The following is a 25,569-nucleotide window of genomic DNA, read 5'->3' on the forward strand; positions in this document are numbered from 1 at the left end:
AACCCACAAGCTACCTGATCTGCCACAGAAAGCATACACGTTCGCATCCCTTCCCTTATCATGCTCCATCAAGCTCAGATTGGTCCGCCTCTCTGGGTTGGGAGAAGATGGACTGGACCCTCCCCTCTTGTCGCCATGTTTTTCTTTTTCTATCCTTTTTTTTTTTGTAAGGAGAGTGGAGGAGGGGGCATGGAAATGGGGAGAGGATTAGGGGGAGGATTTAGCAACATTTCTCTTCTCCGGGGCTGTTTAGTTAACCCGTAAATGCCGCCAGCATCCACCCCATCCCTCTCGCTACCAACCAACATAATCACCACACACACACACACACACACACTCTCGTCCTCCATCCCCCACGCTCCCTCTCTGGGGCGGGTTCTTAAATCCTTTTGAAGTCCTAAGCGCGGCAGAAATCCATTGAGAGCCATGTATAATGGCTTTTAAGAGAGAGTGTTTAGCTGGATGCCGACCCTATGGCTTATGAACCGCTGGCGTTTTAATGGATCCCCCCCCTTCCCTCCCCTCTTTTCCTCCCTTCACCGGCACTAAATCCAATGGATTGTCCCTCATTATCATTTAAATAAGCCTCTCTTTCTGCTCAGAACGCTCCAAGTTGAATGAACTCTACATAGTAAGGCTAATTCCAAATGGCCTTGGCCTCCCACCACCTATGCAGATATGCACTCACACACACAAACACATGCACACACCTATCTAAGTGCACAGACAACAGAGCACATTTTCACTCATTTTGGCGCTTTTATTTCTACATATATTGCCTTCTGTGCCGTTTTTTCCTGCCCTCTCCTCTGGCCTTGTCTCTGGCCTCGCTAGTGAAAGGAGCCGAGAGGTTGAGCAGAGCAGGAATAGCCTTTTGATTCCCGCAGAGCCTGCTTTCCGGTTCGCGGCGGGACTCCTCCCTAATCGTCACCGCAGGAGCCGTGCTGCGAATCAGAGGGGCACAAAGGCGATGATGAGGGCTGAGGCCAAGAGCAGGTGTGGGAGAATGGATGAGGGGTATTGGGAGGGTGCAAAAACAAGGGAGGCAGTGGCGGTGAAGGTGTGGGGGAGGTCGCTTGGATTGAAGGTGGACCTATGGATGAAATTGGTCTAGCAGAAAAGTCCCCTCCAGAGACCAGGGGGGGAGAAATTGCCAATCTAGACAGAGGAATAAAAGAAGTGAAAAGTGGAAGTGGAGGGAGGGATTTAGAGATTGGTATTCGTGCTGGGCTGTGACAGACAGAGCCAGAGAACAGAACAAAACCTAGCTATTCCGTCTCCAGCCTGCTCTTGTTCAGCATTTAGAGGACTGCATTAGAAAACACAGGAGGAGTTTAATGGGCCAAAACACATCCCTAAATGCATTGAAGAGATATTTGTCTTGAGTAAAAGGGGCTGAAGTAAGTTGGTTTGGTTCCAAAATGTGTCCGACACCAACTTAAAAAAAGATCTCACGAAATAAAGACCGAATTAAAAAACAGAATCTAATGAAGGACATTGTTTAGTAAAGATTTTGCTCGACAAAATGACATTCGAGATGGATTTTCTTTTGTCATAAATGTTTAATAATGATCATAACGTAATGTCTTTTTGTCTGTAAAGGATGTAAAGCACTTTGGATGATCTCTTGCCTGTTGATGCTGCTCTTACTCAATACCGTTTGTTTTGTTTGCGAAACAAATTCCTGGGAAATTCTAAGATGGAATAAGAAGAGAAACCCGTCATTAGCCATCCAGTTGCTTCTTAAGGTATCCCAGAGTCTCAGATTCAAGTACAGCCTGCACACTTTTCACACTTGGCTTAAAAGGCATTCCCACAGCCATAGAATGACTATATGGTGCACTATATTAATTATATTTTTAGACAATGATTAAGGTTTCCTACAGCCTAACTCAAATCAGGTCTCTCAGTGGGACATGAATGATTGTCTTAAGAGCGGTCGCTGCTCAGCTGGCCCCACGGTGGATGCCAGAATGTATGGGTGGGATGTGTGCGGCGTGTGGTACATGACGGGGCGGGTAAAAGGTTAACGTGAATATTGATATTAAAGCGGCGCTGCTTCATCATGTCTGTGTCAGCGAGTGAAACGCTCCTTAAAGGTCATCCCTGTTCTCCTCTCTCTCCCTACAGAGTTCCATTCACTCGCTGTCAGGCCGCGGCTACTCGGTAAGTGGCATTTTCATGCTTCATAGCTTTACGGCAGAATTACAATCTCCAACGACCCGCTTTATGGCCCCGGCGCTCGACATTTTAATTATGTTAAATAGAGTAATGGAGAAATCATGATATTAGGAACATTAATTCTGGCTGACTGACTGATTAAATTGCGGGAAGGTGTCCTGCGCTACCTTGGCGAAAAGAGCCTCGTTTTATTGGCATCGATCAGCATTCACCGGTGCTGCAATTTGGCTGTCACAGATTTATGTCTTCCTCCAGTGGCTGTCAATGGAGGATCCTTTTGCTCCCATATATGAAAATATGCCTAAAAGCCTCTTAAAGGCCCCCGTATCTATGCATTAAATACAATGTCTCACCACCACAGAAATGCATGTACATGTACACCTTCAGGATGCATAGCAGTTAAACGCGTCTTGTGATTTGTTGGAAACGACTGACTGTACATTAATAGGAGTCAGTGAGATGGTTTCTGTCATAGACCATGTGTTGTTCAAGGTAAATGTGCCCAAGAGGAATACTTAGTGATTCTTTTCAAACCTAGGCTAGTTCACAAATTGTCAGAATAGGACTATTTTTATCCCTTGGAGGCATCTGTTGGCTTGCCCCAGTGCCTTTTCGAACAGTTAATTTGTGCTCCTCCCCGCCCATTGTTTCAGTGATGTGCCGAGTCTCTGGGTAATAGAGACAGCAGTCGTCCTTTATGTCCTTTGCTTAAAGGGGAACTAATAAGAGGAACATTCTTTAAAGCGTGCTACTTTTAGCTGATGAGTGGCATATGGCAGTTCTTATTGCAGCTTGGAAGCAATCATCCCGACAAACAAAACAACTATAAATGGTTTGTCATCGTTAATCTGCCTCAAAGGACTGCAGTTAAAGCGCTGAACAAAGCTTAACTTCAAAAGACCTTGATCTCTGCGCAATCTTTTGTTTTATTTATTTTTTATTTTGTTTTAATAGAACATGTCACATTCCTATTCCCCGGCGGCTGCATACTCACAGATGGATGAAAACAAATAAGACCTTCCGAAAAAGCTCGCGGAGCCCTTTGGCTCAAGCTGTCAGTTCGAGTCGGCAGGGAACGTTATCTGAGAGAAAGAAGGGGAGGAGTCAGAGTGAGTGGGCAGAAATGGAGGGGGAGGAGGCCTGGTGGTGGTGGTGGTGGTGTGAGGTCATTGGCATTTGGCATTGTGCAAGAAATGGAAAGTCCAGTTACAAGGGCAGGAAGTTTTACGTTGTCTGGCTCCGCTCCCTGGCTATCCGGTGGTGCTATCTGCAGCATTCTTAGCCTCTGGGTACCTCCTGGGTGCTGAACTCTGACTCTCAATCTGCTCTGCTGCCGGGCCCGCTTGATTTCTGGGGTCTCCTTATCTGTAAGCGCTTCAGGCTTTACAGTATGATTGTTTCGAAGGGGGGGTGCATGGGGTGTAGGGTCAGGGGGCTCTAGGGATCTGCCACGCAGAGGCTGAGTGGGTATGGGAGGAGGAGGAGGGAGGGAGGGAGGGAGGGAGGAGAAGGCCAGGGTCTGCATGGAACGTTATGGCTGGAGGAAGAGACAGGCTCTGTATGTGGGTGGGGGGCTGTTAGCGAGGCGGGGGTGTGTGTGAGGGTCAACGAGGCGGGCACACAGGCGTAGGCGGCACCACCGGCCACCAATAGCTTGGGCAGGGCTATCTCCTGGTTGGCCTCTGGCACTGATCGCCATCAACTGCTCTGCCTCTCCACAAACTCTACAAGAAAAATCACGCTGGTAGATGTGACGGTTATCTGTCACAAGGCACTAGGAGGTAAAAAAAAGGCAATCTCTCCTGACAGTTTGTTTTCTACTTCTATGGGAGATAACGCCTCTTGTTGTGTGTGCTTCCATATGTCACCCTTCTTAGGTTGCCTGCCAGGCTTTAATGGCCTCATTTGAATGGTTTGCTCAAGAATGTAAAGGCAGTCCCCGGGCTTCAGTTCCAGACTCATGAAAAAGGGAAATTGGAAGTCACTAGGGTGTTTTCAACACAGGAAATACCTTTATACTGTGTTAAATTGATTTGGCACACAATCTGCAGGAACATGACATGTCTCCTCGTCGCTATGTTGTACTTCACTACTTTCTTTGTTTGTCTAGAAAACTGAACAAAGAGCGAAGAAATATTTCATCACTATTTCACAGTTGCTAATTGAATCCAAATTTTTAAGTGTTTATAGTTTTATAGCTTTCAAGTTGTAGTGGATTGCAGACACTATGGTGCAACGTGTTACAATGAAGCCGCTTATGGCTGATGATTTCAATATGTTACATATTTTAGGATTTAAGTGATTGCCGAAAATGACATGGATGTTTTAAAAAAATAATGGCCATTGAGTTTTCATCCTTGCTTAGGCACAGACAACGGAACAGTCTTAACGCTCCCGTTATATATAGTACAGTAATAGCAACCTAGTTAAAGTCTTAATATATTTATAACTTTTCCTGTGCCTCACTTTTGACTGACAAATAAAGGCAAAATGCCCAAAAAACAATGAAAAAACCCCCGAAATAATTAAGTCTATAGTCACCCATTAGACAACTGGTGTGATGTTCAATTCCACAATATATATATATATATATATATATGATGAACTGCATGCCAGTGACGCGTTGACTTTATTGCCATTACAACAAACACTGCACCGTGCCTGCCTTGGCTAGCTTATGTGTATACTGCAGGACAACAAAGATCTGTCTCAACAAACAGATTGTACTTGTTATGGTTAAGACAAACCTCCTTAAGTTACTCATTCATACAAACATGATGTGTTTATCCAGGTGATGACATTGCTAGACTTGACCCCCCCCCCCCCCCCCCCCCCCCCCCCCCCCCCCCCCCCCCCCCTCAACTTTCATCTCCCATTTAGTGGTGAGGGACCGCTGAGTCCAGCGCCGATATGTAGCAGCAGGATTGCGACTCGCTATCTCGCTCTCTGTGGAAGACTGGATATGGAATTGTTTATCAGGCCGAGTCTCTCCTGTCTGCTTTGTGCAAGCTTCATTATAGCCTCGGCTATGTTTGGGAGACAATATCTGGGCCCTGTTTCCTGCGCTGCTACCTGTTTGTTGTTGCACTGGAGATTGGCCTGGGCTCTGGCGATTTATCATCCTCTCTCAGGGGCTCCTTGATAAAGAACCCAACATCCCTCTCTGCGCCCGGGAGATAGAGGCTGCAAGAGACGGGGGAAAATGTCAAAGAATCTCACTGCAACTATCTGCCCATCCTGTCGCTACCCCACGGCTGGATATACTGTATAGGGGAAGAGATATTTTAGCTAAGCGAAAAAGACAACACACCTCCCTTTCCTTTCAGATGAAGTGATTGAGCTTCAGTCCCCCCCCACCCCACCCCACCATCTTTTATAACCACCCAAGGCCAAGCTGCGGTTCATGTTTTCACGCACGATAAAAGCATAGAGCTTTGTCTGACAGTATAATCTGACTCGTCTGTTTTGGGAGGGTTTATCTCTGCGATGTCAGGGAGTGAAACCTTAGCCCGAGTGTTTGGGTTGAGGGAGAGTGCTCGGAGCGCTCAGACACACCCATTCTTCATTCCCCCTGCTCGGGTTGTCATAATCATATTTAACGCTAAATGAGTCTATACTCTAAACAGAGCAGTCTCAGAGTCATTTGTGCATTCTTAAACGTCCTTGTTTTTAATTGATTTGGCATTCGCGACCTCCACATAGTGGCAAACACGCTTCCCTGTCTGAGTGACGAGGCTTTTTACAAGATCTTTATCGAATACAAGGATTATGTCACTTAATTATAATAGAAGCCATTAAAGCTTCACGCTATATTAAGCAAAACGACACAGATTCACTGGATTAAATGCTAAACTGTAGCAATTGAAAGGAAATTGAGTGTAAATGATATCTTAGATTTTTCAGCAAGCTCTTTTTGGTCACTGCACCATTATCGGCATACAAGAGCTACAACAAAAAGCCAATGCTGCTTCCCACACAGTATATGAAATGTCTTGACTGCGTCTTTGTGAGCACCTCTCTCGGTCTCTCTCGCTCTGCTTACTTTTTGGCGGGGTGTGCAGGTGTCTCTATACCACCGGCTCTGCACATGGTGAAAATTAGTGAAGGAAACCAAGAACCCAGCAGGAGTGGGCCGGGGCCCTGACATTGTCCTGGCCTTGGGGTGGGGCTCTGCCTGTCAGGGGCCTCTCTATGAGGGCTGTCCGCCTTGAAAAACCTATTTGTTTATCCCCGTGTGCGGTCCGGCTTCAGATCCCGGACCCTGCTGCTCTCTGCGCACTAGGGACCTGGGCTGTTGCCGCTAGCAACAGATAAAAATTGCTGTTAACCACAGCGGGGCCCACAACACATCAATCAACAGTTCTGCAGATAAAGGCTGCAGGCTTCTGGGGCCCCGGCTGAATGGCACGGTTGAAAATCCTTTTCCAGTGGCTGAGCACACACAGCTCTGATGGCGGAGGCCTGCTATCATTCAGAGTTGAGGAGGGGAACTTCATTTTCAGCAATGCAGCCCAGGTTTTGTTCTAATGGAGATGCATTAGAATGGCACCGACACAAAGGGGACTCTGGGAGAGGTCATTTGAATAAACGGGCGACACTGTGAATAAGTGTTGACCGGGCCTCAGAAAAAAAACGGCCCCGGCATAGTTCAGCTGTTCCAAATGAACTCTTAATTGCTTTTGCCACTTGGCTTTGCTCTCAAGGCTGCTTAAAAGCCGGGACGTTCAGCTTCATCGCATTCCACGTAGTCCGTGCGTTAGGACTGAATTGAGATCAGCGATAGGAAGAGCCTAGAAGCTCTACTTCCAAGGCCAAAAATAAAAAAATGTCACCGGAGGTGACTTCAATGGCTCATTCTAACCTTTTTTTAATCTTATTCCACCACCCTTAAAGCAAATATATGGTGGTGACTCTGATGCCTGGTAATGAAAAAGAACAATACTGATCTTTTCTCATATAAAATCCAGTTAATGACGAAGCTCTATGCTATCACCCATGTTGGAGTTAGTCCAAATGAAACACCGGCTCTCGTGAGTAAAAGCATTAGTTGTATCCCCCGAAGCCGAGCCTTGATTATCATCACTCTTGCGTAGTTTGTCCTGGATGCACTGTCCCCTAACTCACATTTGCCCCACTTTAAACAAATAGCCCTATAATGTAACAATCTAACAATTCTCTGAGGATTTGTTTACTGCAGGCTTTCTCCCCATTAAGTTTCACGGACACTGTAGACAAATAAAGTGGTAATTCCACTTTATCATATGTTACATATACCACAATCAAGCAGCAATTACATGCTCCTTCCATTTGTAAGAGCTCCCAATGCAGACGTGGATGTTTTAATGAGGGCTGTAATGAACGCTCAGGGTGTTTGGCAAGTCTCCGAGATGTTGCCGGGGCTTTTATGGCTCCCCATTATAACGTACAATTTGCATCAGCAAATTACAATGCTCCATATCATTATCCTGCACCAAGGCCCGATCATAAATTAGAGCTCCAATTACAAACATCTATCTGGGAACGGGGAATGAATATGATGGCAGCCCACCATAAGCAGGCAGGGGGGACAGAAAGCCTCCTGTGGACTGTGGGATGAGACTTCCATAGAGGTGTGATATTCTCATAAACCCACCGTATGGGGAATTGATGCTTCCAAAAGAAATGGACTGTTTTGGGGTAAGAACGTCTGCTAGTTCTGTTTTGGCTGTTCCATATGTTCCATATTTCACGGCGCTCTGCACGTTGAACTTTTTGGTGTTTTTAATCGTCTTCCTTCTGCTAAGCACAACACCCACTGACGTTGGTGACTGACTGCTTAACACTCCTCATTTAAAGCTATGTAAGCCTGTCCATTCAGCTGTGTCTCAAAGCAGACCCAGCTAGGTCTCTGTCTCACTCTCTCTCTCCCTTTCTCATTCTACTTGATTATACACTGGAGGGAACATAATAAATCATAGAGATTTATCATGCTGCAACTTAGTAATTCAACGCCACAAGTGTAATATTAGTCTATGTCATTTAAAGAAGCAGACATTGCCGCATTGCCAATGTCCCCCGGGGAATATAGAGGAAGCCATTTAAGTTTGGGCAGAACCTAATGAGAAAAATAACGTACTTTGCGAGACTTTTCATATCCCAAGACTCGTCATGGTTGCTCTTCTTCATAACACACCTCGCTTACTCTGACTGATATGGAGATTCAGTGCCCGCTTCTCTCCTGCGCGCTAACAGTTGTAAGGAAAACAAACAGCAGTGTACCTGTGATGGCTGTGTTGCCTGTAATCCGCGACCTGTGACCGAATCACGAATGGAGTGGTGGAACAAAAGGCGTACGTCAACAGAACGCTTCAGGCGCTGAGCAGAAACCAGCTACCGATGAGACAAAAGGCCTGCGGGTCTCCCGCAAACCCACAAGAGCTCCCCGACGCCGCACAAACAAAGCCTGAAATTAAGAAGAGCCAGAGGCAGGCCCATTTCTAGAGCACAGCTAAAGTGTTCCTTTTTCATGGACTCTGTGGATTTCCAGTATTGGATTGTAATAGGGCAGGATGCGAAACAGCACTTTGCCATTTTCGGTCACAGATTTTGAGGAAGCAGGTTTCTCGTCCTTTTTTTCTTCTTCTTTCTCTGTTCTCTTTTACGCCTCTCTCAACATTCACACCTCCTACCACACTTTCCGAGCAAATTGTAAAGGTACTCAACCCACCCTTGTAGCCTTTGTCAGATGATGTTTAATTCATATTTTGTTTTGCATTTTAACCTTGCTTATCTGTAGGATCAAACGCATCCAACTGTGCTTTTTGGCTGCAAAGCCAGAGCATAGAGGATGACTGCAAGCCCTTGTTTGAGTTTGAGAGGTCATGAGATGAAGAGACTTTCTTCCATATTCACAGACACCCCCTGGCAATTATTCCTGCTATCTTTAATGTTTCTATGAATCTATTAGGGTTAAACCTCCCACCCGACTCTCTACATGTAATTCTACCCCACCTGAGTACCTTTTCCAAAATCCGTACAAAAAAGTTTTACTAAGTAGGTCATGTTCTGCCACTCGTCTTCTAATCACTCAACGAAAAGAACACAATTTCTCTCCATTGGAGCCCATGAGCCTTGCTCCTGGGATTTCTGTGAGCAACATACACTCATTTGATTTTCTGGCATGTGTTGTCTCCTTTTCCTTTCTCTCTACACTCGTCTTTTTACTTTCCTTACCGATTATCTGACAGCACACAAGCAACACCTACCCTGCCTCCAACTTCACTAGACGCACACATATGCACACAACCCCCTCCTCCCCCCTAAGCCTCTCTCTCTCTCTCTCTCTCTCGCTGTCTCGCTGTCTCTCTCAGTGGAGAAGGTGTCTGACAGTAACAGCAGGTAAGGTATAAGATTACAGGAGAAGCAGGGGCAATTATACCTCCAGCTGATGCTGGTGTGTTTATGAGGAGAGTAACTGTTAATGACAGTGTTGTGGTTTCTCCAGAGGCTGGAGTACAGCTTAGGGAAACCTGCTGTTTTTTGTCAACCTAGCTTCCTGTTATGTTGTAGATGAGTTGTTTTTTTCTGTTAGAATGTTGGTCTTTCACTCTCTCTCATGCCTCGCAGACACGGAGAGCCTTTCATTTGGGCTGCCGTGCCTTTGTGTTGCCCTGCGCATGCTGTGGTTTGACCTTTTTAGGGCAAACATTGGCACCAAGCTGGTACAGGTCTCCTGTAATGTGCTCAACCAGCATTTGGGTACTGACTGTATTGCACAGAAAAAGTTGGCTTCTTAAGGTCAATGCAGCATACTGGTAAACACATGTACGTGCACACATTAATACACAAACACAGGACGGTGTTTGCAACTGCAGGTCTCACACTGGGGTTTTAGCTGCCTTTCCACCCCCCCCCCCCCCCCCCCACGTGCCCTCACACGCGGCAGGCAGATCGCAGCGATTGGAGAGGAGTTTGTGTTTAGATGGAGAAGCGTAATCATAATTGCACGGGGTTTCAAGCGTCTAGCAGTGGCGCTGTTCCTGGCTTCGCAGCAAGAGGTTTCAGCAGTCCTGGGATGTACATTAGAAACGTATCACAAGCTAGTTTAACTCTCCAACAATACTTTTCTGGCATCGCAAATTCAATTTACTGTGAAGTGAAAGCAAAACTGATATAAAGACACAAAGACACACATTTGTGTTAATCCAGAACACCTTCAAATGTGTTGTCAAGTCATTACTCACAGTTGTTATTTGCCATGTTTGACCATATGTAAATCCGTATGCACTTCTGTCTGTGCCAGATGGTGCTAAGACACTATTTATCATTTGTTTCCTCTGAGGCTGCACCTGTTGGGGTTGAATCTACCTGTTTGACTATCCGTGTCCTCTTTAGACCTACTATTTGTGAAGATATCATTGCAGAGATGCTACAGAAGCAGTGAATCAAAGTGTTAATGTGAAATATATATATATATAAATTCAATATTTTCAATTGTTTCATGTGATTTACTCCTTTATGAACCTTATGGCTGCTGAGTCAGTTTAACCACTACAGTCGCAGTTGGAGTTATATTATTGTGGATGTTGTCCTGGTTTAGCTGTGAGCCTCTCACTGATGGCTGGTTGTTAATGTTTTGGGCGGTCTTCAAACTGAAGGTTGTTTTACTGTTTCACTCATTGAAAGTCGCTTCGGGTAGAAGAGTAAGCTAAATGCCAGGAAATGTTAATGAATGCCAGACTTACCCACCAGTCTTCTGCCCGTGACCATCCACGCTGCAGACCCCATCCACTGTGCCTTCAGCGTGTGTTTGGCCTTGGCCCGATCACACTGGGGCACATGGGAGATTAACTGGGCTGGCTTACTCACTCAGCAGGTTCCCCGACTCCCCTCCACTCATCCCGGCCCAATCTGCCAGCTAGCCTCCTGCTCCACCGAGCCATGGCAGCAGGGCACCACAAGCCCGGCCCGCCTTCATTACGCCTGCCAGATGGGCTGAGAATTAGATTCGAACTCCCACCATGGAGGGAGGGAGTGGAGAGAGATTGAGGAGGGAGGAAGGGAGAGAGGTGGCGGAGAAAAAGGGAGGAGGGAAGAAAGTTGTGGGGGGAAGAAAGTAATGGTTTTTGTTTTCATTTATGTTGCAAGTTATTACATTTTAATGTAACACCCCTGGGACCTGGCAGCATTAAATGCCTGTTCTTGAATAATCGACACTAACTGCAAGCAAATGCTAGGGAGAAATGAAATTAGCGAGCGCAGCAATTTGGCACAGTGATTATCGGCTCCTTGGAGGCACTTCCTGATGATTTAAGAATGCTAACATTTAAGCAAGTCAGATCTCATTACTCTTCAAGGTTAAATCGAGCTGTGTCGGAGGGGAGGCAGATTCTTGATTGGAAATAGTGCTTCTGTGTCTCTCTTCATCTCTCTTTGTTTATGCCAACGTCTCTCACTTTTGCGGCAGCTCACTGCAACCAGAAAAGACTCGGGGCTTAAATCTCTCAGACCCAATTACACCTTTTGCTTAATTAGATCAGCGATACTCTGCTTCCAAAGGTATGATTTGAGCATCACATGCTAACTGCCTCAACATGTTTCTGTATCTCTGTGTACCACACACTCCCCTTTACACAGATGTATGGCGGGGCCCCGGGATGAACAAAAGAAAATTGGGACCTTTTTGAATCCAATCCAAAAGGAAAGTGTTTATTACTTTTCCTACTGCGACACAAATGTTCTTTTATACTGTATATTTCTCTGCTATTCTCACTCCTTCTATGGAGGCAGAAACGATTTTCAAAGCAATTTCAGCCCTGGCATCTTCTAGTCCAATGTTTACCTCAGCCAGCCATACACATCTGTTCTCCACACAAACTTGATCCAATTAGGTGACACCAGACAATGGCTTACTCCTCCATAAACCCAGCCCAGCGCCAGGGGTCCCCAACAATACGGAAGTGTTTTCTCTTCCATTACGGGGCGTCGGATATTTTTAAAGGTGTTTACCCGCCGCCGATGTGTCAGCCCCCGTTTCCAAAAGGGGGCTCAGCTGGGGAAGTGATAGGCGATGAGGATAATGATGCGAGTGGGAGCAGTGTGGCGGATGCAGATGCACTTTACCATGCTGTGTGTGATAAATCCTTTCCTCCGCTGCACTGCACCCCGCAAAGTTGAGGGACAGATGGGTTGGACTTTTATCTCCACTTTCTAAATGCAGGAAAAATCAAAACATTTTTCTCTGCATTGATGAGATTTATTTAAAGCGAAGCACGAGCAACAAAGCTACTTTGGGGAATACGTCTATTAGTTTTTCCAAGCTGTTGTTTTCTCATGCAGGGGGGGAAATCATTGCAAGTCAAATGTAATCATACCGCCGTTGGGTTATGCTCCGTCTCGAATAATAATAATATTAGGATGGTCCCTGGCATTGCCTACATCAGGCTTGTAATTTGAATTTCTGAGACACGTAAGAAGGCTGATGTTAATCACAACCAATCACTGATGTTATCGTTGTTGTTTTTTTCCTTGTTTATAACAGCTTTATCTTTTGGCACATCTTGAAATTTGGCAGCCTGAATTCATTATCTGCAGTGTTTCATGTAGTCAACAAACATGGTGTCTGTAATGTGGGATTTTGCTTCCTCCTACTTATATGCCGTGTGCACTGCACTGCATCTGATGTCTCTGCATCACATCTCGTCTTTGTTGTGGCCTAAAGGATTTCGGGATTGTAACAGGGTTACCCCCGGAATGAGGATAAAGTCTCTTAATTGTAACCAGGCATTTCCACATGAAACGTTCATGCTTAAGTATGATTTGCAGAGATTAAGGTGGGTTTGTTTTGCCTCTTAGAAGGCCCCGTGACAATTTGGAAATGGATTGAAAGCAGCTTTTGCGAGCACAGACTCCTTAATCTAGTGCCACGAGTTTTAACCCACCTTTGCTGAATTATTTACATTAAAGTTCTCATGTCAGCTTTGGAGCCAAGGGCCTAGAGGTACTCTGTGTCTTGAACTGCCTAGACCTCAAAGCATGGGAAGCATGGAACATATTATGTTAAGTATTTCCAAGACTTTTAATGGAACATCTTTTGCAAAAGTGAGAGATTTGTCAGTGCCACTTGAGGAGCTATTTCAGCAATTATTAGTAGACAAAAAATAATGTGTTGCATTAAGTTCAGAGAGACTGTGCCTTTATGTAATGGGATCAGTAGCTTGTACATTTTCTATTCCAAAGACTGACAGGATAGACTGAGTGCTCAGATCAAATAGTGGTCCATTCTCCCAGCCAGTGAGGTGAATCCATCTCCCCATCCAAGCCATTCTGCTATCATGTATCCCATTTCCATATCGTCTTCCTATCATGTATATGAGATGGAGCCCTCCCATGTGCTGGCTGATGTGATCCCCAGATAGATTCATTCATTCATAATGATAAAAGATGGGTTTGGACAGGGCTACTTATTTGACAATCATTGAAGTGCCACTGTGATGGATGGCGGGGAGGATCTCCACCACTCTCCCCTCCCACCCTTTAACTATGGCTCCTTCTTCTGATCCCCCCCCCCCCCCCCCCCCCAATTCATTTTCCCCAGCCGAGCTCAAGGTCTCGCCTCACTTTAAAAGAGAAATATCAAATTGAATTAAAATTGCTCGCTCACCCAAAACAGAGGCCTGTGCGCCTTAAAAATCACACATCTGTTCCCACAATTCATTGTTGCAAAGTCAATCCCTCTCTCGCTGTCTCTCTCTGGGTGCGTGGTAATGTGAATTATTCATGCCAGCGGGGCCGCGCCGTGCTTCATCATGTTAAAGTGCCCATGACATTACTGATGGAGCCACCGACGCCCCCGCACTGCTAGCTATGCTAATGCATTTGGAAGGAGTAAAGAAACGAGATGGCAGCACCTCTAGGGATCAGGAGGACAAGAACATATCACCTATTAGAAATTCGTACTTAACAAAATCCTAAAGTCCTAAAGTCCAATCGCAGAAGATCCCTTGCCTTTAAAAGACAATCCTGTCAATGAGGAAACCAAACATTGTTGCTGTTCCAGGGCTTTGAATCAATCAGCCAACCTTCACAATTAAACTTATCAGGACACGTGGCACCTCTGTGGCAACTGAGAGCAGTTGAACAAGTGAGTACGTTTCACTCAATCCTTTCCCCACCCACACTTACTTTACTAGCTCACGCTGAGATTCAACGGTTTTGATCACAACTCCGCTTCTCAGCTGGATTAGCTTTCTGCTCACTGAGAGAGTGCATCTCAGTAGCACCCGGGGGATTACTTTGTGTTAGCGTGCATCAGTGCTGGGAGCTTGCGCTGTATTTATCGGAACCCTGAAACTCAATAAGCCAGCTCAATTGTAAGAGCAAAGAATTAACTCTGATGGTGATATTGAATGTAGAGCATCAGTTTAGAATATACGTGCACCGAATGGTGCTGTAGTGGACATAATGTGGGCCCACAGGGAGAGGCCATCATTCAGCTCAATGTTTTTTGTCCCTCAGGTGTTTGTATTCATGGTTTAGAATGGTCTGATTGATAGTTGTTTTTTTTAAGCCAGCAATCACAATCACATCCAGCATCTCCTCTCCATGTCTGCTCAGCAGATTCATGCAAATGGAGGCCTCTCCCCAAATGTTATTTCTTGATGTTGTAAATTGATCTCGCAATGAGACAGTATAGTCTGGCGGAGGTTTTGCACAACAAAGAAAACAAGCAGAGTATAGAACGGAAGCAGAATGAAATATTTCCACTGTCAGTTTGTGTTAAACTGGCCTCCGCTACGCTCTTTGTGAAGCTTTTCTCGCCTTTTCAGAAACCGCCCGCGTGTCTGTAAAGGCGCTAGGCGAGATGAGCACAACTGATACTGTGGTTCCCACACGCCTTGCCTTCTGAAATTTCACAACCGATAGCGGTTACTGACAGAGGAGGCCTGATAAAATCTCACCTGATTAGGAAAAAAAAAAGAGAGTCGGAGCGCAGTGAGAAAGAGTTGAGGCGAGGTGAGTAAGAGCGGGCAGAGATAGGGGCCCCATCAGATCTCTGAGGTTGTGTCTAGGTTTCAGTTGACACATCTCTGGCTGGCCCTGAGTGCACCACGCTGTCCACAAATGAGCGGGTTGAGTCAAGACTGATGCAATACAAACCACACTGGCATTGCTTTATCTTCCGATTGAAAATTTGAGACAGAGATTCTTAAAGTATGATTACAACATTTTTTTTTTTTGTTCACTTTCAGATTCGATCAGAGTAAACCAGGTCAACCCGTTCTGAATCTTATCTAACTTGAGCCATTTTAAGCCTCCTCGAGGCAAACGCACACATACACATACATAATCACAGTTTTTATTTCTGTGTTTAATAATTGAAAGCATCACATATGTTACATAGAGATGAGCCTGGCCCCACGTATGCAGCAGTCCTGAGCAAGTTGCCAGGCTCCTGGGAGCGGCTATGCTGGAACTCAAGAGATGCTATCGCAGTCAACCAGCCGCTCTCGTTGTTGAAAAGAGGAAGAAGGAAGGAAGGAAGGCGGAAATTGGCATCATCCTGTTTGTTCTTTTTCTGACTTAGTTTGTCTTTATTATTCTTGATATCCCTGATCATCTCCATTCCGTTGCTGTCATTCAAGCTGAGGGGATATGATGGAGTTTCTAAGTTATTAACCAACAAAGACAGTGATTTGACTTGCGTGACAACATTTGTGAATGCAAGTCGCAACACAGACGCTTTGAAGGAAAATTGTTTCGCAAACACAGCGCCCAACTGTAAAATCTATCCCCATTTAAAAATCACAATAATAGTAGCGCGTGTGTGTGTGTGTGTGTTTTTTTTTTTTAAGGCTTTTTAAATGTCAGTGAATTGACACATGTCACAGGGGCCGCCCCACTCCCCTTTCCTCCTCCCATTAGAGTTGCTTGTTAGCAGAGCTGCCATAGGCCCTCATCGCTGTGACGGCTCAGTCACAATCTATTACGCCAGCTGAATGCCTACACACCTCATAACTGGCACCAAATATTGGTTTTGCTGATAAATGCGAGGAAAAAAAAGCCACATTAATGATGAGAAAAATAAACAAGAGGCTTGTCGGCAGGATGTGGGCGGCTGTCCCATGGGAGAGGAATCTCTGGGATATAGAAATAGTTACAGCGTCACCCAACAGGGGTTCCTCCACCTCCCCCTCACAATCGCTCCTATACTCCCAGTGTCTTGCCGCTATCGACGCACTTGTATGGCTGAAGCTGCCGCTATCGACGCACTTGTATGGCTGTAGTAAGACGGCAAAGTTTTCATTTACCATCTACACAGCTCCCGCTCCGAAAGCAAGCCTTCAGGGTGATGTTAGGTCTTTTCATAAGTTACAAAGATGTAATTAGACAAATTAGCTCAGCAGACACTCGGGGTTGCGTTTTTAATGGCTGCGTGTTGCCTAGGTTGGTAATTAGCAGGCAGCCGCTGCTCCAAAATCACACATTGCACCCGGGGCCTCGCATTCGTAACCTGACAACCAGTAGCAGCGCGGTGATGAAGGCTTATGCATCCCACAGGCTTGGTTTGTCTCACTTGCCTGCCAGGTTTGATGTCGGAATTCACACTGTGCCACTGTGCAAACCTCTCGTTTGTGCCCGTGTATGATTTTCTTCCAGGTTGAGCACGCCGTCCGTTCGGTACGGTGATAAATTCAAATCAGAAGGATGTGTTTTTGCCTCAGAGGCGCAGATTTTCATTTGAGCCAATCACCTTTATGGCTCAATTCATCAGAGCCTTGGTCTACGTGTCCAGGTCTCTTGTTGTGAGTAGCACCCGGGGAGCCGATGAGCCATTTCCACACACCGTGCTCCTCTCCCACTTTTAATGACTTGCCGATGGTGATTTTCGCCAAGCGCCTGTTTTTTATTGGCTCGGAATAAATTCCCCTTCTCTCCGACTCTAGACATTCTCCTTAAATTGGATCGAGGGTGCAGAATGCCAAATCGGAAATGACCTAGCAAAATGCAGATTAACTTGTGACAGAATTTATTTGTCTATTTACTGGATGTGTCCATATTAAATTTGTGACACTGTGTTTATCACAAATATGACTTAGCTGCAAGCTTTTCACTGCTGTTACAATGATGTTCAGCCTTCATATTCAGCACGAAATGGATTTTCTCTCAGTTTTCCATTTATTTCTATTCAACCTCAAGCACTAAGGCATGTCTTTGTACTTGTGTTTTTCATTACATTTGTCCTTATATCAAAATATGTCACATTCAGCTGCTTTCAGTAGTGCATTGAATGGGTCATACTTCACTCCATTCAGCAGAATTTCCCACATTTCGTCTGTTGTAATCAACTGTGGTTCTACACATCTGCTGCTCACTCCATACAGAGAAAGTAGATGTTTAGACATTTAAGTTTTGTATTTCATAATTATAATCAACTTATATTTAACATGTCAATAAACCTGAATTGTTGAAGCAAAGTAAAAAAAACAACACCACCATGCTGCATGTATAGAACTATCGTTTGCCCCAACCCCTCAGTCCCAGGGGCTTTGTACCACATACTGTCTTTCTGTCCTAATTGTGGGGCAAGTTGGCACAATGTTCTACCTACAGAGAAGATTGGAAACAACGTGCTGTGAGTGGATAGCAGCACACATCCACAGGAGCTTTGTGTACTGGAGAGATAAGGCTGGAGCCCATAGCATGACAGGGAGTCGGGGACTGGGAAATGGAGGACAAGAGACTGCAGCCTTAAGGCCAAAAGACTCAGCAGAGAGTAATGAGGGCCAGCTCTCACCGAGGATTCTGCCCAAACTGCCAGAGGGGGGAGGGGGGGGGGGCTGGAAAAACAACCTTGGAGTGCAAATTAGCTTTCCTCGCCGTAGTAGCTGACGTAGTACAATGTGAAAACAAAAGGCACAAATGACATATTTGAAGGTGCCTTTGATTCCAGGTGCAGGAATCTGATCCCTGTTGGGCACAATTTCACAAACACCTGAGTGAAATGCGTTAACGTGACACTGCATTGTTCAGTCACAAAACCATTATGTGGCATCGTTGCTTTGTTATAATGCGACAGCAAATGAGATAGTGGAAGAGATGCAACCCTATAATCTATTAAAAATAAGAATAATATTAATGTTTTTTGCAGTAGCAGGCAGCTGTTGACTGTACTCTACCTGCCTAGTTAGCAGCTAGCTGGTGAACATAGTGGAGCATTTAGCAGCTACAGAGCCAGATATTTCCCTTAGGAGCTTGTAGAGACCAAAACAGAGCTGAAAGCAGTGTGAGTCACACACACCTCTCCAAATGAATGATGATGTCTAAGTGTAGATGTACCTCGAGTCATGTTAGCGGGCCGTATCTCCCTAAACAGTGGCCTTTTCTAGACTGAAGTCTCTTTCTCCTCTCCGGCAGAGCCTGGCTGCAAACCACGTACTAATCAGTCACAAGGTCAGCTAGAATGAATCAGCCGGCTTCTTAAAAGGAAATGGCTGTCATCGCACATGGGCCATATGAAGATCCTCTGAGGGCACAATCTGAGTTGAAAAATACTTTTAATTTTGAGCTTCACAGTTTCTCAGGCGTGATTCGTGGCCCATCCATTATGCGTGATGCCTTTAGATTCCTCTAATGGAATTCTGCAGTTCTGTTTCTCCCTCTTTTGCTTTGCCCTTTCCGCTCTCTCTTTCATGTCACACACACTGAGCTTCTCTGTGCCGGGCCTGCCTATGGCACAAGACGTGTTGGATCATTTGATTCCAGCTAATAAGCGGCGTTAGCCCAGAGAAAGGCATAAATGAGTTGTGGCCTGCCTGAGCTCCTCCTGCTGCCGGTCTGAAGTGTTAAGACGGCTGGAGGCTCCTCGCCAGTCGGCTCTCTGGATGGAGGCTGATTGTGTCATAAGGGTCCAGATACGTACGTTCTCCTCAAGGATGATGCCGGAACAAGGAAATGTGTCTTCCCTAGTATTATTTCTGTAATTATTCTCTGAAGTTTTTACTGAATGTCTTACCATCTTGTTTTGCTTAAAGGTCAGATGTTTTTTTCACTTTTTAATGGTTTATCTAGTTAACTAACCCAATTGTCAGTTCCTTAGTTAAGTGTCATTCAGTAGTGTGAATGGTGTGATGTGATGTGTTTTGCAGATAAATGTGCAGACACCGAGCCCTACACTGCTGCCTGCACACATAAAGGCAAACACAGACACTCCGTCCTGACCACACGCCGTCTACACCCTGACACACAGTGACTCACGTACACATACTAATATAACATGGGCAAACCCACGCCTTTCCTCACACGCACACAAAGGCACACACTCATCTATATATTCTCAGTGAAAATGAAAACACTTCCTTGTTGACACGTTGTAGTGCTTTGCGTTTTGATTAGCGAGAGAAGGGAAGTGGTAATGAACTGTGAACGTGGCGCTTCCTTCCATTTTGAGCCCAGGCATCGGCTCATTCCTCCGCCTGACGCCGCATTACTATTCTGTCCGTACACCGCTCCCAATTAACTCTGCCGTCTCTCTCATCCGCCTTTGTTTATATTCAATGTAAAAATGACTATTTGCTCCATTCTCTCAGCATATCTGTGATGATGATACGCCTGGTTATGGGTGAGCTGTGACATGATGGCCGCTGCTGTTATTTTCAGAGTGTTTGGCTGATTTTGTTGTTTTCCAATAAACTCTTTTGTAACTAGTCGTTGTAGACCATTAAGGCTGAATGTGTATCAAGAATGAACAGACAGACCTGCAAGTATGTTAGGCTGTTAGGCAGACTGTAATTCTTTCACATTTCTCACTCCTCCAAGTCAGGCAATAATTATTTTTTTTCAGTTTCACAGCGGCGTTTGCACCCAAACGTCTCTCAGCCAGAAACTTTTTTTTCTCTTGTTTTACGTAACATCTCGTTGTTCCAGCTGAGAAAAACAAAAAAAGTGTGAAATCACATTTCCCTTCTATCTCGCCTGTAGAATCTGCAATAACAGCCCCGCCCTCGCCTGCCTCCTGGTCGCTGGGAAATGCAGTGTGCGATGTGTGTGAAAGAGAGTGTGTATCAATCTTTTGTCATTTTTAATACTGCAGTCTTATCTGGAGAAATGACAAGCTCAAATGAGCCGGCGCGGCAATTACCACAGTGCGAATAAATGGGGGTCTGCACGTGTGTGTGTGTGTGTGTGTGTGATTGTGTGTGTGTGATTGTGTGTGTGTGTGTGTGTGTGTGTGTGTGTGTGTGTGTGTGTGTGTGTGTGTGTGTGTGTGTGTGTGTGGGTTGGGTGGGGGCCAGAAGGAGTTGGTGGTGGTGGTGGTGGGACCATTTACAGCTTGCTGATGAGAAACCCTGCTGTTCTCCTCATCACCCCTTCCACCTCGACTGTCTCCTTCAGTATGGCCCAAACACACACACACTCTTACTCACCATCACGCACGCACACACACACACACACACACACACACACACACACACCCCAGGACACCTGTAATTAGGCAGTTAAGTGGCACACAAATACTCACTTAATGGTTACTACAATGTCTGATAGACATCCCCTATGGCTCTAGAAGCACTTGCAACAAATGCAGAACGTTATTAGAGAGAGCTATACTCTATAAAATCAGTTTGGATGGACAAACTGTGTTGACATTTACATTTATTATTCATCGTGAACACTTTGGGGCAAACTTCTTTGCAAAAACTAGTCAATAAATAAAATCGCTGAATTGCAAAGTAGCCGACAAACACATTTTTGTGGCTTACACACACCAACAGCTATATCATGCGACACACATACACTCATATAGATCCATCGTCCTCTAAAATGGGCGAGGGACACAGCGAGGAAAGCCTGCGGAGACCACGACACGCAGAGGGATGTGGAGGTGTCAAACATGGAAGTGTCAAACAGTGCCCACTCACCACCCCAAACTCAGTATGTGTGTGTGTAGAGCTGTGCAGTGTGTACAGTGTGTGTACAGTGTGTGTCCGTAGGCGGCTGTCACCTCTAAACAGCAAAGTTTCCAAATTACAAGGCCAGGCGATGACAGTTCAGCTAGTGCCACCGGGCGGGTTAGAGACGGCAGCCTCCCTCCATCTAACAACCCCCTCACCCCCTCCCTCCCTCCCTCTCTCCATCCCGCTCCCCCCCTCTGCTCTGTGTTGTGACTGCTTGTGACAGGAGTCGCAGGTTTCTTGCTGTTTATTCCATGTGGTTTATTTGCTTCAACATGTCTTCGTTGTGCATTTCCTCCCAGCATGTTAAGTAAGAAAGTCTGACATTTAGCTGTGTATGTATAACGGCTCTGTTACTATATGTACATATATAACGTATGAACCCCTGAACAGCTGTAATTTTAGAGTTATGTACATGATAATTGAAACATAACTACTGTGGTGTTGACAACAATCAGAAAAGATTGCTATTTGTAAGTCTGACCCTCGGCCACAATCATCTCTGGATGTAAAATATTGTTGTTTTGTTTTTTAACTTGGTAATATATTCTGCTTTCATCTACATTGTTTCAGTTTCTCCCCCCATTCAACAGTAAGACGCATTTAGTGGTCACAGATAAGGGATTTCCCACAGTGGGGACATGGTCTGTTATCACAATAAAATCTCTTTGTATTAGCCATTCGTAGCCTTGAACTTTCACATACGAGGTTGGGAATGTGTTTTTGAAATTTAACCTTTTGTGGTGGTTGTGATTCAAAGATGTGACTTGTTGAACTAGTCCCGGGATGTGTCGTTTCACATTGGAGTATTGATCCTTCTCCTGTGGATGGGGTTCAGTTTAATTTAACAGCCTGCAACAGCTCATCGATAGTTTGTCCCGCAGCACAAACGGATGAAATTGGCGATGACAGCATGTAGAAGCTATTCTTGGTTATATCTTTACAAACAGACCTCACACAAGAACGGATGAAAATGGATTTCAACTGGAACACAATCTAGAGAAACAAATGTGTTGTGTACAGGCAGAGTGAGTGAATTCCAAAGTGCCTGATGACCTCCAAGTTAATCCTTATCAAGGATGTCCTGGTAGCTCAGGAGACTAATGGACACAGTGTGGATTTGAGACTCAACGGCTCATATTTTAATCCACCTCATAACCTTTGTCATGTGTCACAGCTTCTATCTTTGCCATTTGGTTTGTTTGTGTCTGCCTTGTTATGGTATGTGTCTGTCTAACGAAGCACACGCACATTATGAGGAAGTCTGCTTATGGCCTCTTAGCCGTGCACATGTGGCTGGCTGGATGTCGGCTTGCACAAGGATGCATCTCTTCATCGTATGATCAAACAGCAGCAGTGTTATTGGCCGTGACAATCACAGCCCATGAATAGCCATATTACCATACATTTACATTTGTGTCCAGCGTATGGATTTAAATGCTTGTCAAACATAATTTAATTACCACTGTTTTGGCAATTTGTATATCTTGAATGAATTCTCCAGAGAGCTCCGAAGATAGAACCATCTCTGTTTCCTTGCAGACACTGACACCATTGTAATTGCAGACTATAGCTTGATGAAACTATAGCTCGTTATTGTCACTATCGATGCAAGTTACTAGATTTATTAGCTCTGAATTCTTTTCTGTAAACGCATTGGATGAACTGTGGCCTAATGTGACAATAACAGAACATTTATCTTTAATTTATGACTGTTGGTGTCTTTCAGAGAAATGAACAGCGCCATGATCTCATTTTCAGATGGACATTGGTGCATTTTTGACAGTTTATCAAAAGTTATGGATACATTTTATTGTGTCAAGAGCCATCACGCTTGACGTATGCCAAGTAAATCATCAATTCAATTAAAAATGAAAATCATCAAACCACTAAAGTTGCAGTTAAGAGCCTAAAGCAGCTACTACAGCAGCAGCAGTAAAGGAATCACCTTCGGAAAGTGTCTTAGTTGAAAGCCGATCTTTGTCCCTGGTATGTTTTTCCTTTTTGGTCTGTTTCGGGGTTGCAGATCCCTCTGTCTCCACCCGCTTGCTCTTACACTACCTTCATCCACACAGAGGCATATACACTCAGACCAACACAACAGCACCACTGTACAACGCCCAGACAGATGGAAACCATTACTTGACTATTAACTCAAAAGGAAATCATTTCATATCACAAAAAAGCAAATTACCAGTCTTCCAAATATTTAGGTAATGAGATGAATTGGATCCTTCTTCCTCTCCGTTGGCTTCCTGCACGGAAATTCTAATTTGGGATTTAAACAAAGCTTGAGAGGGAAATAAATGTGACAGTGGGGAGACAGCCCCGTTGTTGACCCCGATGACACAAGAGGCGAGGCGGCAGGGCCCATTATGGAAGTGCGTTCTTTGATTTTAGAGTAGGGCTCGCTCTCTGCACAGGATGCTGTGTGTCAAACAAGGACCTGGGGCCTCAAAGAGGAGGAAGTGTCTCCTTTATGGCACTTTGCAACCTTACTGCCAATGCAGTATTTGCCAGATGGCCTGTGATGTATAGGTAAGCAATACAATACACGCCATTTAATGTTCCTTGTCCTGGGCTGGACAGTCTATCACATTAAGTCTTAACTTCTGTAGCTAAAGATAAAACACCGTCTGGGAACCAAACAGGAATTACTTATTGGTAAACTTCCTTATCTCATTTAATCCTACAGCGGGGACAAACCTGTTAATAATTGCAATGCTCTATATTTTGTCCAGTTGGCGTAAGCTTTCAAATACTACCCATTAATTTGGAAACTACTGGGTTGGCTAAGAATGGAGTAAACAAATGAAAAAATGTCACTTGTACTTCTTAAAGATTGCATAACTCTTAACTTGGGAGTCATGGCCCCATAGTACCTGTAGCGTTCTAACTGTGTGAGTAGTTATTTTCCTCTTTCTACCATTGATTTTGAGCCTTGTTGTTCCACCCTTCTTTCCTCTACTATATCTTCCACCTTTTGACCGAACCCAAATGTGACTATCCCTCAGAAACATACCAGCTTTGACTACCAGGGAGCGCAGGAAGAAAAAATGTCCTTGAGCCATTTGTCTTGCTGCTTTTGTCTCACAACACATCTGCACGGGGCGCTGTCAGCCAACGCTTTCATTTGTATCCTTCCCTCCCTCCCTTTAATCCACATCTCCTCCCACTGCAACGCTTCAAGACAGCTGGGTGTCTGTTTGTGGTCCATTCATAATTGTGCCAGGGTAATTAAGAGCTTTCTGTAAAATGATAGCTTTGTCAGGCTTCTCAGATGTTACCTAACAAGCCAGCCTACAAAGGTGTTAGTGTAGCGCATTCATCATTGTCATCTGGGGCTAATTACCAGCCTATAAATCACTAGTCTGACCTGGACCAGCACCAGCTGAAAGGAACGAGGCTCTGTTAAGGTGGATCACATTGTCAATCCTTCCCCAATGATTTGTCTTGTTTAATATATTTATTTTTCAGAGATTAGCAACAGTTATTTCCTTTATCGTCAAATATTTGATAAATATTATGATTTTGTTAGCAATGAGCTCATAATCTAATTTTATGTATGCATTATGGGATCCTTACCTCTTCCACTTTATTATACCGCAAGCTCATTTCAAGCTGAACGTGATAACATTCTCTGCAGCATGCAGGGCTTAAAGTGTCCTCGCCCTGACTTTTACAATGATAGGAAGGTTAAGTTATCACTGCGTTGCCGCCTTTCAAGCATCCTTCATTTCCACTTACTTACCAGATCCAGCAATCCCCGGCCAGTCTATAAAATCCCACAGCTTACTTTTCTTTAATTAAATGCCACTCGTAATGCTCCCTGTGCACCCCCGTATATCTGCAGCCGCAGCTGATGCTTTAAAAGGCAAAGAGACACCTTTAATGCGGTGTGCCGTGTGCAGCTCAGCTGCACCAAAGGGGCCAGAGCAACCAGGCATCCATCTTAACAAGGTCACACCGTTTGATTTTTAATATAACGGTCAGTGCTCGGGCCCTGCGTCCTCCTTTGAAATATTAGCGCTCATTAATGATGTGGAAGCTGCCCCGCCTCTCCCCTCCTCGCAAAAAACCCATCAGCAATCATTCTGGACGCGAGGGTGTGCAGAGTCAGATCTGTGCTTAGACCTGCTCCCACTCACTGCCAGGGGCTGGCCAAATGCCTGCTTTATAGGCCAGTTTTATGGCATTCATTATGCACACTTAACAACCACTGTAATTCTCTCAGATGGGTTGGGGAAGTGAGGCGATTAGCTGTTGGTTCTAAACGTGGGTTGCCTTAGACTTTGACCTTTTGTTTTGGGCATGAGAGATGATGCGTCTGCCTCATGCAGAGCGATTCACTATCTGCAGTCTGGTCGGTGCTTTTATTGTATTTTTCTCCTTCAACTTGTGTCTGATCGGGAGGCCGAGATAAAGTGTCATCTTATTGAAGATGACGTAATAAACT

General features: G+C 44.9%; 1 protein-coding gene across 8 annotated transcripts in view; it reads left to right on the forward strand.

The window, feature by feature from the left end:
- Nucleotides 1-25,569, forward strand: part of fbrsl1 (fibrosin-like 1) — a 252,090-nt gene that overhangs the window by 106,899 nt on the left and 119,622 nt on the right. For all 8 annotated transcript variants that reach the window (XM_079161362.1, XM_079161358.1, XM_079161361.1 and 5 more), the window contains exon 4: nt 2,131-2,166. In XM_079161362.1, the coding sequence (XP_079017488.1) occupies nt 2,131-2,166 (36 nt within the window). The remainder of the gene's footprint in view (nt 1-2,130; nt 2,167-25,569) is intronic.

This window comes from Pholis gunnellus (assembly GCF_910591455.1).
Source record: "Pholis gunnellus genome assembly, chromosome: 6".
In the NCBI taxonomy this organism is placed as follows: domain Eukaryota; kingdom Metazoa; phylum Chordata; class Actinopteri; order Perciformes; family Pholidae; genus Pholis; species Pholis gunnellus.